Source organism: Echeneis naucrates, chromosome 22 (genome assembly GCF_900963305.1).
Source record: "Echeneis naucrates chromosome 22, fEcheNa1.1, whole genome shotgun sequence".
NCBI lineage: Eukaryota > Metazoa > Chordata > Actinopteri > Carangiformes > Echeneidae > Echeneis > Echeneis naucrates.
In genome coordinates, this window is record NC_042532.1 from 10,105,246 (window position 1) to 10,119,518 (window position 14,273).

At 41.3% G+C, this 14,273-nt stretch overlaps 1 protein-coding gene across 1 annotated transcript; it reads right to left on the reverse strand.

Annotated features, from left to right (window-relative positions):
* Positions 1-530: 530 nt before the first annotated feature.
* Positions 531-13,330, reverse strand: ift43 (intraflagellar transport 43 homolog (Chlamydomonas)). The gene is made up of 9 exons (XM_029494519.1): positions 13,244-13,330; positions 12,120-12,221; positions 9,532-9,602; positions 7,100-7,135; positions 6,254-6,300; positions 2,066-2,138; positions 1,288-1,363; positions 1,088-1,150; positions 531-821 (listed from the first exon to the last, which is right to left on the reverse strand). The coding sequence occupies exons 1-9, from the start codon at positions 13,286-13,288 to the stop codon at positions 711-713; spliced, it is 624 nt and encodes a 207-aa protein (XP_029350379.1). The 5' UTR covers positions 13,289-13,330; the 3' UTR covers positions 531-710.
* Between the last annotated feature and the right edge of the window lie 943 nt (positions 13,331-14,273).

Consider the following 14,273-nt stretch of genomic DNA (forward strand, 5'->3'; position numbering starts at 1 on the left):
GTCCTGTTTGCACTTGACTAAGAGTCATCACATTGTCGTGAATATTTTTTGTTGTTTCACTTTAAAGAACACATACCTGACACCAGCAGCTGCCAGACTTTCTGCCAGACTTACATCCATTCTTCTTTATCCAGCAAAAGGTATAATGTATGCTAATCCCCCAGATGTCAATAGGAAGTCTGTTCAATGCATTTGAGATAATAGTGAAGAAGAGGTTGTGCCTATCGAAGAGCTGGAAGATAAAGTCAATGGCACAGTCAATAACAATAAGGTTGTAGGCCTTAATGAGGAATGTTAATTTGAACACAATCAACTGGATTTCAGCTTAGCTGATTATCAACCTTGGACTTGTATGAGGGTGTAGATAGTGTTGGCACTTAAAGGGAGGGTGTTCTTATTTGTGACAGCTATTTTAGAGTGGCTTTTAATAAATATATATTTTGCCCTTTGGCTGTTTTAGTTAAAAACTAAACAAAAAAGTTCAAAAACCTTAACAATATACAGGGTCACACAACACTGCGCTGCCCCCAGCTCTGTCAACTTTATTTAGAAAATAGAAGGAATGTTGTACATACACTTTCTACAATATAAATTGTGGATAACAAACAATAATTACAGTTAATATAACCAAAGTCACTGGTCCTTCTGTGTAATGGCCATTAACCCAGTTCCCACTGGAGCCATTTAAAGCCTCAGTCCAAACCTCCTCCTCATGTTACAGGCAATGCGGTCTGCTCCTCACTCTCTCCTTGATCCCATTCCATCAGTAGCTCTGAGGACACCTCTGTAAACAGATGATCCCAGTCCCAGCTCACATCATCCTGCAGAGTAAAAGAGAAACAAGACAAAGAGGGGGAGAAAAGAAGAATTAGATAGGCAGAGGATGACACACTAAGAAAAGAGAGCATGGGGAGCAGAAGGAGCAAAGAGGGGAGAATGGGGGAAGGAGAGCAGAGGGTGTAAATGTACACATCATAAATCTTGATTACCTAGGAGACAGAGTGGCAACCTCCCCTGGTGCTCTAGAAACAGCTGGACAGGCCTTCAGTGGGAGCTCACAAGCTATATTTACTAAAAACTCACTCACCTCCTTCACCTCCTGCTCAGGTGCTAAAACCTTGGTGAGGAGCTTCAAGTCAATTTCTCCATCCTACAGAAAGAGTACATTAAAATTAACTTACTGCGCACAAACAGAGGTGATGCTGGTTCCAATGTTAAAGAGACCTCCTCTACAAGAAGTATAATGAGAATATCAAACACAAATATAAATAAATGTTCTTGACTTACTAAGGTCTGGAAGGCAGAATAATACTTCAGATCATTGTCCAGATCTCTGTACGTCATTACCCGGTTCACCTGGACACTAACAGGGCGACAGAAAGTCAGAATAGGCCTCTGATATTTTAACAAAACAGCAGCTGTTCTGACTGCAGTACTTTCACTGGCAAACCATAGCTGAGAAGTAGCTTAGAAGAAGTTTGGAGATTGTGCACAATGGGACTCCAAGACTTCGAGCAAAGACCACAGAGAGCAGGAGATGGTTGCCAAGTGGTAAACGCTTCAAATTGAAACCCAGCTGCTTATCTGTGGGTTGGAATTAAGTGGGGAGGGGGGCTCTCAAAGTGGCCGGGGCCTAGCAGTGCATGCCAGTCCTACTTACTGCACATTACACGCTACATTGCCCCCGCAATGAGTTCAATGTGGATATTATCTCGCACAGAGAGCAAGCCCCAGCCTAATAACCTCCACCGCTGTCATAGCCTTGCTACATATTCGACACATGTCGGCGTGTCTCTCACTGCCCTGTAAATCAAAGGGCCCAGTTAGCAAGGACCCTGGTAACAGAGTTGCATAAATCACACCCAACTGTTATTTCTCCATTTCAGTCGATAAAGGAAGACACTGCAATTGCACAAGTGAGGGACACAGAAGTCACCAAAGCAGGTTACTGATGTAGTGTCCTTTGCTCGGACAGAGGTTAACTGTCATGCATGGGTTTGAAGAACGTGTGGTGTGTGTGTTTGTATCATGAGTGGTAAGGATAAGAGTGTGAGGTGTGCACTACCTTGGTGGAGCTGCAATTTGCATGGTGAGATCTTCTTCCTGTACTTCTTCAAGATCTGGAATCACTGGAATATCTAAAAATAAAAAACAGAGGCAATGTACAGATCTGTTTCTAATTTCAATTTTGTCAAAATGTGAGAAAACTTACTCAGTAGCCAGATGACATAATCATTTATTTATTTAAAAAAAATACAGTAAATCCCCTGTGTATACCTTCCAGAAGCTTGATTTTTTGTGTGAGTATATGCTTGTATGAGACCATGTATGTGTGGCACTTTCTCCCCTCCCTCTCTCTAGCAACATTCTCATAAGAGCTGCCCTGTCACAATAGCCATGCGGCCATGAATATTCAGGAGGCAAAGCAGTAGCTCTTCCTGCTGTGAGAGGGCCGCTGGCCAGGGGCTCCCCAGAAAGCACCCCCTGCTACCTTAGCATTTGGGCCCTGTCAGCGCCACCCACCCCCAGGACCTGCAGTGGCCGGTAGGCCGACCTCCATGTCCACTCTGCCACTCCGACTGGGGCGGCATCCAGCCATGTGCAAGAGTATTTGCTTGCGGGCCCATCTGTGTGGGGTCGGAAGTCACAGTGCGGCCTGGCAGGGGCTGCGGTGCCAGGAGCCGCCAGCCCGCTGCTCAAACAGTGGGAACCCACTTTAATTGGCAAAACGCAACAGGACAGAGGATGGCTCCACTCCCAAGAAGGACAGGGCAAACTTTCACAGCATTTCTCAGATGGACCTTTGTTGGAGCAGGGAAATAAGAAAGGTATAATGAAGGATTAGAAAAAAAAACTGGGAAATGAGAAAAATGATTAACAATTACTGTCAAGGCTTATTAAAATGTGTTCAAAGACATTCTATGTATTATTAGTACTAAAAAGACAAAGTGTAGTTAAAGAACTTTGGGGGGGGGGGGGGGGGGCGTACACCCATGTCCATATTGGTGATGCAATAGAGATTGAAAGGGTCGGCAATGTCAGCAATAGCGTCCTCTCCTAGTCACTGCCCACTGACGCTGTGGTCGGGAAAGGTCACTGGCAGCTCTAATTCCTACACTTCCACTGGTGCACCACTAACAGTCTGCTGACAGGCTGCATCATGGCCTGACACAGGAACTACAACGAACTCCATGGCCATTCAAGATATTTTTAATCAATGATGTCTGCACAGCACCACGAAGGACCAGAACCACCCCGTGCACAGACTTCTTCTTTTTACTTTCTGAATGATGATACAGGAGCATAGCCACATGTACCACCAGGCCATCGGGCCTCTTTATTCAAATAATCATCTCCATATTTCACATCGCTTATTTGTTTACCTGCTTGTCTGCACTGCCATTTAACAAGGACTGTCTCATATATTTTTTATGTTTTCCATTTGTATATATTTTATTTTACACCTAGCCCCTCTATGTATATGCTGTTATATTTAATTGCAATTTAATCCTACCTAATCTCTTTCATTTCACATGGGTTGCTGGGCTGAGCTGTTTTCTTTCTCCAACACATTTAAATGTAACATTGGCCCCCTGTTGCCCTAGATTTAGTTTACCCTAGGACTAATAAAACTGAAATTACAATTGAAAAACACAGATTTGTTATAGTTAAGACAATTACCAAAAACTTTACAGACATAACAGGGGTCATGAGAAAAAATGTGGCAACTTTGAGTGAAATGTTTCTTCTCCGTACAATAATTTCTTGAAAGACAGCGGGCATATCCTTTTTAGGTCTAGAGCTGAGTGTTGACATAGTGACATAGAGAGAAGGAGAGGAAGCAAAGAGGAAGGAACAGACAGATAGTGAGAGGAAAAGAGAGCCGGACTGCATAAAGAGTGTTGTCAGTAATCTCTAACCACAGTACTGCACCCTGAGGGAAAAGTCAATAGAGGAGCAAAATAGAGGTGAAGAGATGGAAGTCTGCATCTGATGTGAAGAAATATCATGGCATCTATGTCAGCGCTCCCAAAAAATACCTCCTGAAAATAAAGTGGAGTTAAAGAAAAATATAAATGATTGATGTAAAATTTTTGTACTTTGTTAAAGTTATTTGTCAATGAAGCCATACGATTTTGACCAGAATGGAGAACAGTGAAGCCAACTTGGTCAAACCATCAACTTTGCCCAGATAACAAAAGCACACCCTCAGTTGATAACTTATTTCTTTCTCTTTTTTAATTAAACCAAATTAAAAATGCCACGCTCGTTTAGCCGCTGACAAGATTCATCTGTGTTTCTGATATCCAAATAAATGCAGGCGCGGGTATTTCATATTCATGAGGCCCCAGTGACACTTTGTCCTCTCATTTACAAAGCACAGCGTTCAGCAGAATCCGTCCCCCCTGGACCCCCAATCAAATTTAATGGTCTTAGTGCAATGACATCAAAAAGCCTTGCTGTCCAACTCTTAGCAAACAGTTTCCTGGGTTGTCTATCTGTCCCCACACACTCTCTTCATTTGATTCCATCCACTAATGCACTATTAACACACCCCATGTGGGTTCAATGTGAAACAGAGAGGCATATGTTGTCTATATGGGAACTCTTATTATTAAGTTAAAAAAAAAAAAAAACAAAAAAAACAAACAACATTTTTAAATAAGCTCATCTTAACCCTCAACCTATTACTGGAGGTCAAGCAGGACACGAAAGCAGCTGCAAACAAGCAAGTGTTTTCTTCTGATCGAAGGGGCAACGCCATCAGAAGGAGATGGGGCTCCTCAGTACTGTACACTTCCTTCCCTCAGTTGGACATCTATCAATGTGGCTTTTGTTTGGCAGCAAGCAGGCTGTGCATATCCTTATTACACAGTCATGTCTGACTTCCTTGCTGAAGCATGTAAATATAAAAGGGGATAATTTGCTGTGAATGTAGACATACTCCCGGCAGGCACACACCGGTCAACGACTTTGAGAAGAGGACATCTCTCTCACATCACTATGCATGGGTCCAGTCAAATGATTACCTAGGCACAGACTCCATTTGAAATGGCTTATGGGACAATATTCAACACATCAGTGACTGAAAGTAAGACGCTGAGACATGAAACACATGAATGTGTTTGCGATACTGGTGCTATTTTAAGTGACCATGAGGAGACTGTGGGGGCAGCTGATGGGGAGATGGGAGCAGGGACTGAGCTGGCCTTCTCTCGCGCTTTCTCCCTCTGTGCTTGTAGCCAGTGGACATAAGGGATAAGGGTAGAGGACATAATCAAGATTGCAGGGGCTATCTCACTAACCCTCAGCACTGTAATTTCCAATGCCCCTGCCTCCAGCTCTGTATTAAGAGGTCTCCCTTCACAGAGTAATAATCTTTCCTGGGGCATTAACTGCAAGAGAACCAAACCTCTGGACTCTAGACTCACTAAAATGGCCAGTGTGATTACAATATGACATTATATGTGTGTACACATCGTTGGAATAGAAACAGCTCATTTCACGCAGCAGTTGATGCTTGCTTTCATTCATTCATTTTGTAAAAATGCTTACACTTTTGACAACATGGACTGGCAAGTAAGACCTTAAAACACAAACATAAAGAATTGCAGCAAAGTAGATGAGAGATAAAAAGTAATTGTACTTCATGTGATGAAAATAAACATATTTAGAAAGAGTTATACTAATAGTTAATGTGATTAAGTCCATATTAGCTCATCTTTCCTGGGGCATTTTTACCTATCTCCAAACTGCTTTGCACTGCAAATTATTCCAGGCAGAAATTTTCCCCCTCAGTCCCAACATTGTTTGTGATGCACAGAGTTGATGCCTCAGGTGACTCAGTCAAAGCAGCAATGTTACCACTTGATCTGTATTCAACAGCACCTGTCTGACATTCTCTGTGTGCATGTGTGTGACTAACTGTGTTGCTCTGGGTGGTGATGGAAACACTTAAATCCTGTCACAAAATTCTCCATCAACTATCCAGCCTTATTTAATAGGCATATGCACCTGTCATTTTCATCAAAGGGGTCGTGCTTATACAATGTCACATGCTCAGTGGTCAAAGACAAACTCTAACACATAAATCCATGCTGGAACCAAGAAGAAATATGCGTAAGAATGATCAGACAGTCTGCTTATCTGCTCTACTTCCAGAGGATGAATGTGCCAGGGAGGCAGGCACTGGAGGGCTCCTCTTTAGTTGTGTGGAGAGGCAGAGAGTAGGATGTTGCAAGGGTGCTCTTACCTCCTTCATCATCTGATCCCTGGGGAGTTTGTGGTCGAAGGCGGCGGCTGTAGAAACAGGAAGTGTGAGAGTATGAATTATTTAATGCTTACAAAAATTTAGCTCAATGGTGAGGTCATAGCAAGGAGTGAGTGACTTGCTTCCTGGGCTACTTTGCTCTGATAATTGGCCTGCTTTTAAGTTGCGTCTTTCTGTCATGGTAGACAGGACATTCGCTCAGTATGCTACAGCCTGACGGGACGACAGAACAGTAGTCTCTGCCAAAAGGCACCGGTGGCGCTTTGAGACTCTGTTGTGCTGTCTGTGTGACCATCCTAGATGCCTTGGACAAGATCACCTCTAGGAATTTTAAAAAACAAGCACCAGCTGGAACAGGAGTCTGAATACGTCTTACACATTTACAACCAAATCACTATAAAAGGTGTTTTTCTGCACATTATCATTTTTATTTTCACACAAACCCTCTGCAGCTGTTGTTGTACCTAGCTCCAACTGCAATCATGGGTAAAACATGCATGACTACGTCCTCTACCTGCCTCTTCTCACAGTGATGTCAATTCTAGTCACAGAATGAGGAGGGTTGGGGGGAATGGAAGGAAAAAAACTAGAACAGGAAAACTTGGCTCTTAAAGCAATAAAAGTGACGACAACTCAGTCATGCCATTTTTAATCATGTTAAGTGATTGTTCTTGGAAGGCAGGGTTAGCAGTAATGAAGGACAATCTGAGAGTACAGTGCCACTTCCATACAAATATGCGAACTGACCTATTTTTGTCCCATACGTACAAAAATACAACTGTTGTTCAATACAATCAGCAATGAGTACTCTAAAATGAGTCAACTTACTCTTCCAGGTCCTCAGCTACAGGTCTTCTTGAGGATCTGTATGTCAGTAGAAAGAGCAACTGTTAGCAAAATGAAACAGCATAGCTTTTAGGTGACATCTTCCTCCCATCAGAAAGACAGTAATAATAAAAGCTCCTGATAGATATCTGTGTTTATCTGTGAGTATCTATTCTCCCCTGCGTTTTCTCATCCTTACCTCATTTTGGATCAGGTAGCTATTTTCAGAATTCTCTCCATTTACACAGCTCAGCTTGAACACAGGATGCCAGACACCAAAATACTGTACTTTGAAACTTCTCCACCTCAATGTAGTATTTCAACACAGCCTGTTTTTAGAGCAATTAAACTTGACCGCTGAGAACTACAAACATTGTTTCATTATAAAATTTAAGATAAATCAAACCATAGTAATCACCAAATTTTAACTGACTCACCAGACTCACAGACTAAGTCTTGGTATGTTTTTATTAGTGGCGTAAAATGTGTATTTTTATCCTGATGCCAAATGATTGTAATGGTGATCTCCTAGTGGTGTAGTGCCCTCTCCTGGTTCTAAAGGTAAAACAGTCTCTATTAGGACAATATATCTGCATGTTAAAACACAAGAAGCAGTGTTTATTACAATAAATCAATCCCATTGTTTGCATTTAGTTCCCAGTGGCTCCTAAATCTGTGAATATTTTTTTGATAGCACTGGTCTGACATCCATGGAAAATTAATTAAATGAAAACATATATGTCATAGGTGTCACCTGAACGATAGCTCATTTTTACTTTTTTCCACCTCCATAAGAAAACTTGATATTCTGTTGCTCTTCCTGAAGTTACTCCTTTTTTAAAATCGCTAAAAATTGGTGAGGGATGTTGGATTTTCCTGATAAATTGCGAATCTGACAATATATGACTTTCACATGTATTTATGTGTGACTTTATAGAAAAAATTGACATGACTTGATCAGAGCAAAAGACATTTTGATCCAAGCTGGCTCTTCAGTATCTAAAACATATTTATGCTTGCGCAAAAAAAAAAGAAGTTTATTGCATGTGGATTGATTAATCCAAGATGGGCTTGGATTAATCAATCCACATGCAATAAAAACTAGCAATTAAATTAAGATATAGTGTATTTGTTAAGTGAATTGGAAGGAGTTTATCTTTGTGAAGCCATATGAAAAAAAGCGGCAAAGGAAACGTGCATTAGCTAACAAATTCTGAGTGAAAAATATTTACTCCTCTGTCTGTCTTATACTGTACATCCTATCTGAGCTCAGGCCAACAGCTTTGAAGATACTAGAGTCCATCCAGGCAGGGCAAACAGGAGCTGAGGGAGCATACCTGCCTGCCCTTGGATTGTGTCCTGTCTGGAGGGTGGGGGTAGCGACACTTAAGACACATTACAGGCCCCTTGATTAAGACTCATGTAAGGCAAAGCGATAGACATGGTAAAACTGTCTGGAAAAAGTTGTTAGGGATAAAATATATTGTGACAACCTGGTTTCAAAGGTTCATCAATAAACTGACAGATCATTTAGTGTCAATTAGAAGTGATAGATCGACAAATCCCGGGATTTCTGCGCTGGGATTAGTGGGAGGAGGACGGCGGTGATTGAGCATGAGGGGTGACATTGAAGGGAAAAGTCCTTGCCGGTTCCAGGGGGGACCATTACTTACTTTGTTTCAGAGAGGATCAATGCACGTGCAAACCCCTTATACACCTCCTGTATTTCAATCGCTTTGAGACTTGGTATCAAGCTGGGTTACGTAAAAGCAGAGAAGCAACACGCTGACCTTCTGTGAGAAAGGAAAAATCTATTGAGTTTTTGTTTTCCCTGCTTGCTCTAATGGTGTGGTAAACTAAGCAAATAAGCACAGTTGACTCAGTTTGTGCACTCCAATGCATCTCCTGTGCTCTCACCTCCTATGAGATGGATGAGAAGAAGTGTCAAGAGAAGCACTTCTACAGGATAATGAAAAGTCTCATGTTCAGTTAGTCACATGCAGTATTTACATTTACATTTGTTAGTTGAAGTCAAAAGCTTTTGGGAAGCAGCTTCCATCTGTTCCAAATATTTCATGAATTCACCATGTTGTGCTCCCCATGTAAAGAGCAGACTGCAGTAGTAAGGGGTGATTAAGTGGCTTGAACCCCTGTGATGAAGTGGCTAGCTGACTAACAGTGCCCTCCTGTGGCTGATGCATTAACCATGTCAATTACCACCTTGCTCACAGATGAAGACGAATGGAGAGTTGCCTGCTCAGACAGGTTCTCTCTAACCTTGTTGATTCACTGCCTGAGTGCTAAATATGCACTGATAAATAAGCTCATTCAACGGCATGAGAGTTCATTAATAACACATAACCCAAGACCACAGCTCGAGGTCTGTGTTTTCACTTCAGCCACAGCAGATGAGGGGAAAGGGTGAAGATACGTACTTGGCAGACCCAGACCCAGAGCTTTCTTCTGCCCAGCCGCCCTGTCGCCGGGGCGGTTTAGGGGGAGGTTGCTAGAAAAAGAGAGAACTTTAACAGCAAACACTTCAACTATATTAAAAAAAAAAGATAAGTAATATTTACTGGTATGTTAACTGTCAACTGACAGCAGACAAAATCATGTTTGTATAAATGATCTCTTTACTTGTTGTCAGAATTTTGGGTCAAAACAATTATTTATGACGTTCAATATATTGGTGCTTTATGAATGTGCAAAATGGACAATCAAGAAGAATGTTAAGATTCATCTTCTTGAAGTTTTAAACTTTGAAATTTGACAGTAGAGGGCTCTCTTGTCTAGATCAAAATTTTCAAGCCCACAAGCAACCAAAGTAGACCCCAAAACTTAAATTTAGAGTAAAGGCAAAAAAAAAAGGACATTTAATTGTTCTGCAAAAATATTTCATTTAAGCAATGTTTTCTTATAATCTTGAAATCCAATATTTAAGATTGAAGCTACCAAAAAGCTCCTGCACAATAAACAATATGCCTGGTATGTGGAGCACAAAGTCATCTCTGCGTACTCCATTGTTTTGTTTATTATAGTTTTCAATACTGTCCATTTCAGGAACCAAAACATATGGAGCAGAGTGTGGGAACTGCTGGAGGCTGTAGGTCTGACCCTAAAATAGATTCAGAGGAAAAATTAGCCTCCCCCTCTCATTCTTTGATTCTGAAAATAGTAGTACGTATCGTATCTCAATCCTGAGACCGGGACCCTATGACCAGCACTTGAATGAATGAATTCCTCAGAGCGCATGAGGGTGGGCACTAGACAAATGAATTAGAAGAAATGAAAAAATGCACAACATTTCTCATTACTAAATAGGGTCTGCAGAGAACAAAGTGCTCGTGAAAAATTTCTTTCCTTTATGATGAAAGAAGAAATAATCTTTCATAGCTGGTTCCCTCACTAAAGCCATTTATAAATCTGAATGCCATCATTAAGCAGGGCAGAGGGAGGGGGAGCCCACTCTGCTCCACTGTATAGTACCATTAATCCAGAGAGCTGAGGCTGAACAGACACCCTCCAATTTGTGTAATCAGTAACTGTCTCTTTATTAAGACCAAGAAGGAATTATAATGGTGACAATGAGTCTTTTTAAGCAACACTGTAAAAGTTTTGTTGTTGATTCTGTTTGATATGTCTAACAATGACCAATTTTCATGAGACAAGAGACAGGATAATAAGGTCAAGGCAATACATTTATCTGACACTTATGCCACTCAACAAAAATGGAGAGGATGATAAGTGTCCTGAGAAAAAAAACAAATCTGTGTCTCCAATTCTGCATGACCAAATATGAACCTCACAGTTGTAGTAAAATAGTTATGACAGTCAAGGCAATTAGCTTCGTCCACGTAGTTTCTAATTTAGGATTCTCTGATGGTCTCCAGGGCAAGGAACTTGTGGTGGCCGAACCCAATGAGCCCATAAAAGCAATTGAGTCTTTGTTTAAATGGATGTCAGGAATGTGACCAATCAGTAGGGTATTTTAGGCAGAAGAGGCCAGGGTTGATAAACGAAGACTGCAAATAAACCCACCCAGCCGTACGACACTCTGGAAAAATGTATTGCATGTGCACAGCAGGTCATAGAGGGCGCGAGAATACTGGTTCATACATAAGGGAAGTTGGCCTAATTTGGGTAGATTAGCCTAAAGCAGGAGCATTGCTGGAATATTTTGCTTTGGGAATGTTGGCTGATTTACAGTTTGCCAATCCGGGGCATGTGACTGATTCCATAAATACCAAAGATAGAGAAGTACAATTATTTATATCATTTGTTTCATCTGTCATTTCTGACTTCAGTCACGTACGGTGGTCCTATATTTGATCTATACTTAGCATCTCTACATTCAACATTTTTCTTGAGGCAGCGATAACTAAGGAAATTATATCACAATGCTCTACACCACTTAAATTAATTTGTGTAAACTTAGACAGTATTAAAAGGAATTTGTGTAAATCAGTGGTACAGTCATCAGGATTGTAATGATGAAATTTGCTTATTTTTAAATTAGGCACTTTGTAAGAATATCATTGGAGTGTTCAGTGACTGAAGTTGAAGAGGGTTTTCAGGCTTCTATGAAGTAAGACGAACACACTTCATGCAAGCACAGAAGAGCCAATAAACACAAAACAATAAGTGAATCTGAATGTTGGGTGTATATACTGCAAGATGGTAAATCAAATGTCTCTGCATAGATAAGCACTGCATTAAAACTTTATACCACGTGTCAAGATGGTGCCACTGTTAATGTAAGAGTTGGCGAATGCCAATAGACCTAGATATCAAATTAAATCATCTGCGCTTAGTGGATCCAAATCTGAGGTAAATGGTATAAAAGTTGTGTCATGGGCATTAGCAACAGAAGCCATGCAAGATCACAAAGTTTTTTCATGCTACCTACCTGGTCTTCATCCTTTGATTTGTGTATGAGACAAAACCAAAATGCTTATTGGTGATATTTATTGCAAATTGAAATTATAGCATGCAAATAAATGTCAATTATCACATGATCACATACATCACCCATTGCAGCAGGCATTGAGGACTTCCGTACGTAGCAAGAGTCCTCAAATGAAGACTGATCTGCTGTTAGGCGTGCCCTTCGTCCTGACTTTGCAACCTGGAAATGTGTTGTAAATGTTTTATTCTTTTGCATTTCTCTATTTATTTATTGCATAGAGACATTATTCAATAAATGATATGTTTCTATTAATTTCCTTTCATGGTGGATTGAGAACTCCAATTCCATTTTAGGGTGTTGAATTGTTTTGACTCACTTGGATCAAAAAATATATATATATTGTCTTATTTTTTTTATCAATAAGACAAAAATCTGGGCAAACCTGTAGAAATTTGTTTTAGTTTGAGTTTTAAATTTTACATAAACTCTAAAGTAATTTTGCAGTCAACTATGTTGCTCAATGAGAGAAAAGGGGACTCGGAAGTTATTCTCCGTAGTTTGATGATGAAACACAGAGAGCAATAAAAGGCCCAATCAGCATGCTTGACATCTCTGTCTTAGTAATGTTTAGTAATCAAACTGGAGATTGACTGGTGTAGAGCAGATGGAGAGCTGAGAGTCCATTCCAAACAGCCGTTTTCTACTATCTATCTATCTATATATATATATACACACTATGGATTCACAACGTCTGGGAGATGAATGCAATCCAACCATCAAATCGTTCTGCAGTATCTTCAGCAAAATAAGGAGTTCGAAGATAAGAACTTGACTTTTATAGAAAACTATGCCGATAATAGCTGTAAGAATAGGTTGAAGGAGAGAGTGGGAGTTTCAAACACCTAAACGGTTAAACGAACCCTCACCAAAACATTGAGCGGTGCACGATGGGAGGGCTAGCAGGGTTAACCGTTTCTCTAACGTCGGCTGGATACTCGGAGATAAAGCCATCAGGCACTGTTACCCAAAAAGGAACACGCCACCGTGTCTTTGTTGGTAACAACAAGGTTGAATAGCTACGTCCCTCGCTGACCAGCTAATACTGGGGTTTAGGTTAGCTTGACAGCTAAATGACTAGCACTGGCCTCCCTGCACCGTTACATTGTGGTACTTTAGTGTAAACGTTCCACGTTGCCTTCGTTGCTCTCTCCTAAAGCCTGCGTTTCAAACGAGTCACTCACATTTTTAACAGTCCCAGCATCTCCGAGGTGAAAGTTGTCGTCCATTCCTCTCCTACGATCTGGGGCTATGTGTAGCCAGCGACTTCCTGGATACCACCAAGCGTCACATAGCAACGCTCTCCGTGGCAACGCTAATCTGGAGAGGAGCGCCCGGTCAGCCGCTGTGAAATCTGGTAAGAATGTAAATAAATACACAAACAGAAAGCGTTTATGGCAGCACGCCTACAGATGTTGGTCCTGTTTGGTGGAGAATCCATGCTTTTATTGGACTTTGTCCAGTGGCTGGATTGACAAAGACATTTGAACAGAAGAGTGACATCATTTGCCGACTGGCGCTCGCACAGTGCGGGACGGCCGGGCGAGTAGACAGCCGATGTCATCCAAACAATCACCGACCAAAACAAACACAATCTTTCCCACAACTCCCACATCTTTTTCATTTTTTCCCTCCGCATATACATGGAAAAAAACACAGCATTTCTCCAGAGCATCATCCCCATTATCTCATCTTCTGTGGTGGCCTGCCACATGTCAATGTCCACAGTCTGAAGAACACACACACACACACACACACACACACACACACACACACACACAACCACCAGGGATTCACCTTAACCCCCATTGTCCGCTAGATGTCCCTGTTTGTGCATGTTTTGTGTCGATGCGGAGGAAGTGAACGGTAGCAGCGTCCAAAGGGCCACAGCAGCTGGTTCCCTCTGAGCACCCTCAAAACCACTTTTGTTAACTTTCGCCTCCCATCTGCATCTCATTCTCCTCTTCAACTTTATTTTGGCTGCTCGTCAAGAGATTAATACATCCAGTGTATTCAGTGATGAGGCCAAAGGGTGTGTGAGCACGCAAGCAAAACGACCTCAGTCTTATTCATCAAAATACAACTGAGAGGAGAAGAAAAACACAAAGCGAGCAATCACTGTGGTTTTCTTTTTCTTTTTTCTTTTTTTTTTTATAAATCACATTTCCTCTTGCGAAATCACACATTGCCCAATGTAATGCTCGTCGTCAAAGG

Bases quoted from the DNA above. Each gene is read 5' to 3' on its own strand.
- ift43 (XM_029494519.1), bottom strand. From the start codon at position 13,288: ATGGACGACAACTTTCACCTCGGAGATGCTGGGACTGTTAAAAAT. The intron at 2,139-6,253 runs GTAAGAGCACCC...TTTTATTTTTAG, and splicing joins GGGATCAGATGATGAAGGAG to ATATTCCAGTGATTCCAGAT. The intron at 1,151-1,287 runs GTAAGTCAAGAA...CTCTTTCTGTAG, and splicing joins ATTCTGCCTTCCAGACCTTA to GATGGAGAAATTGACTTGAA.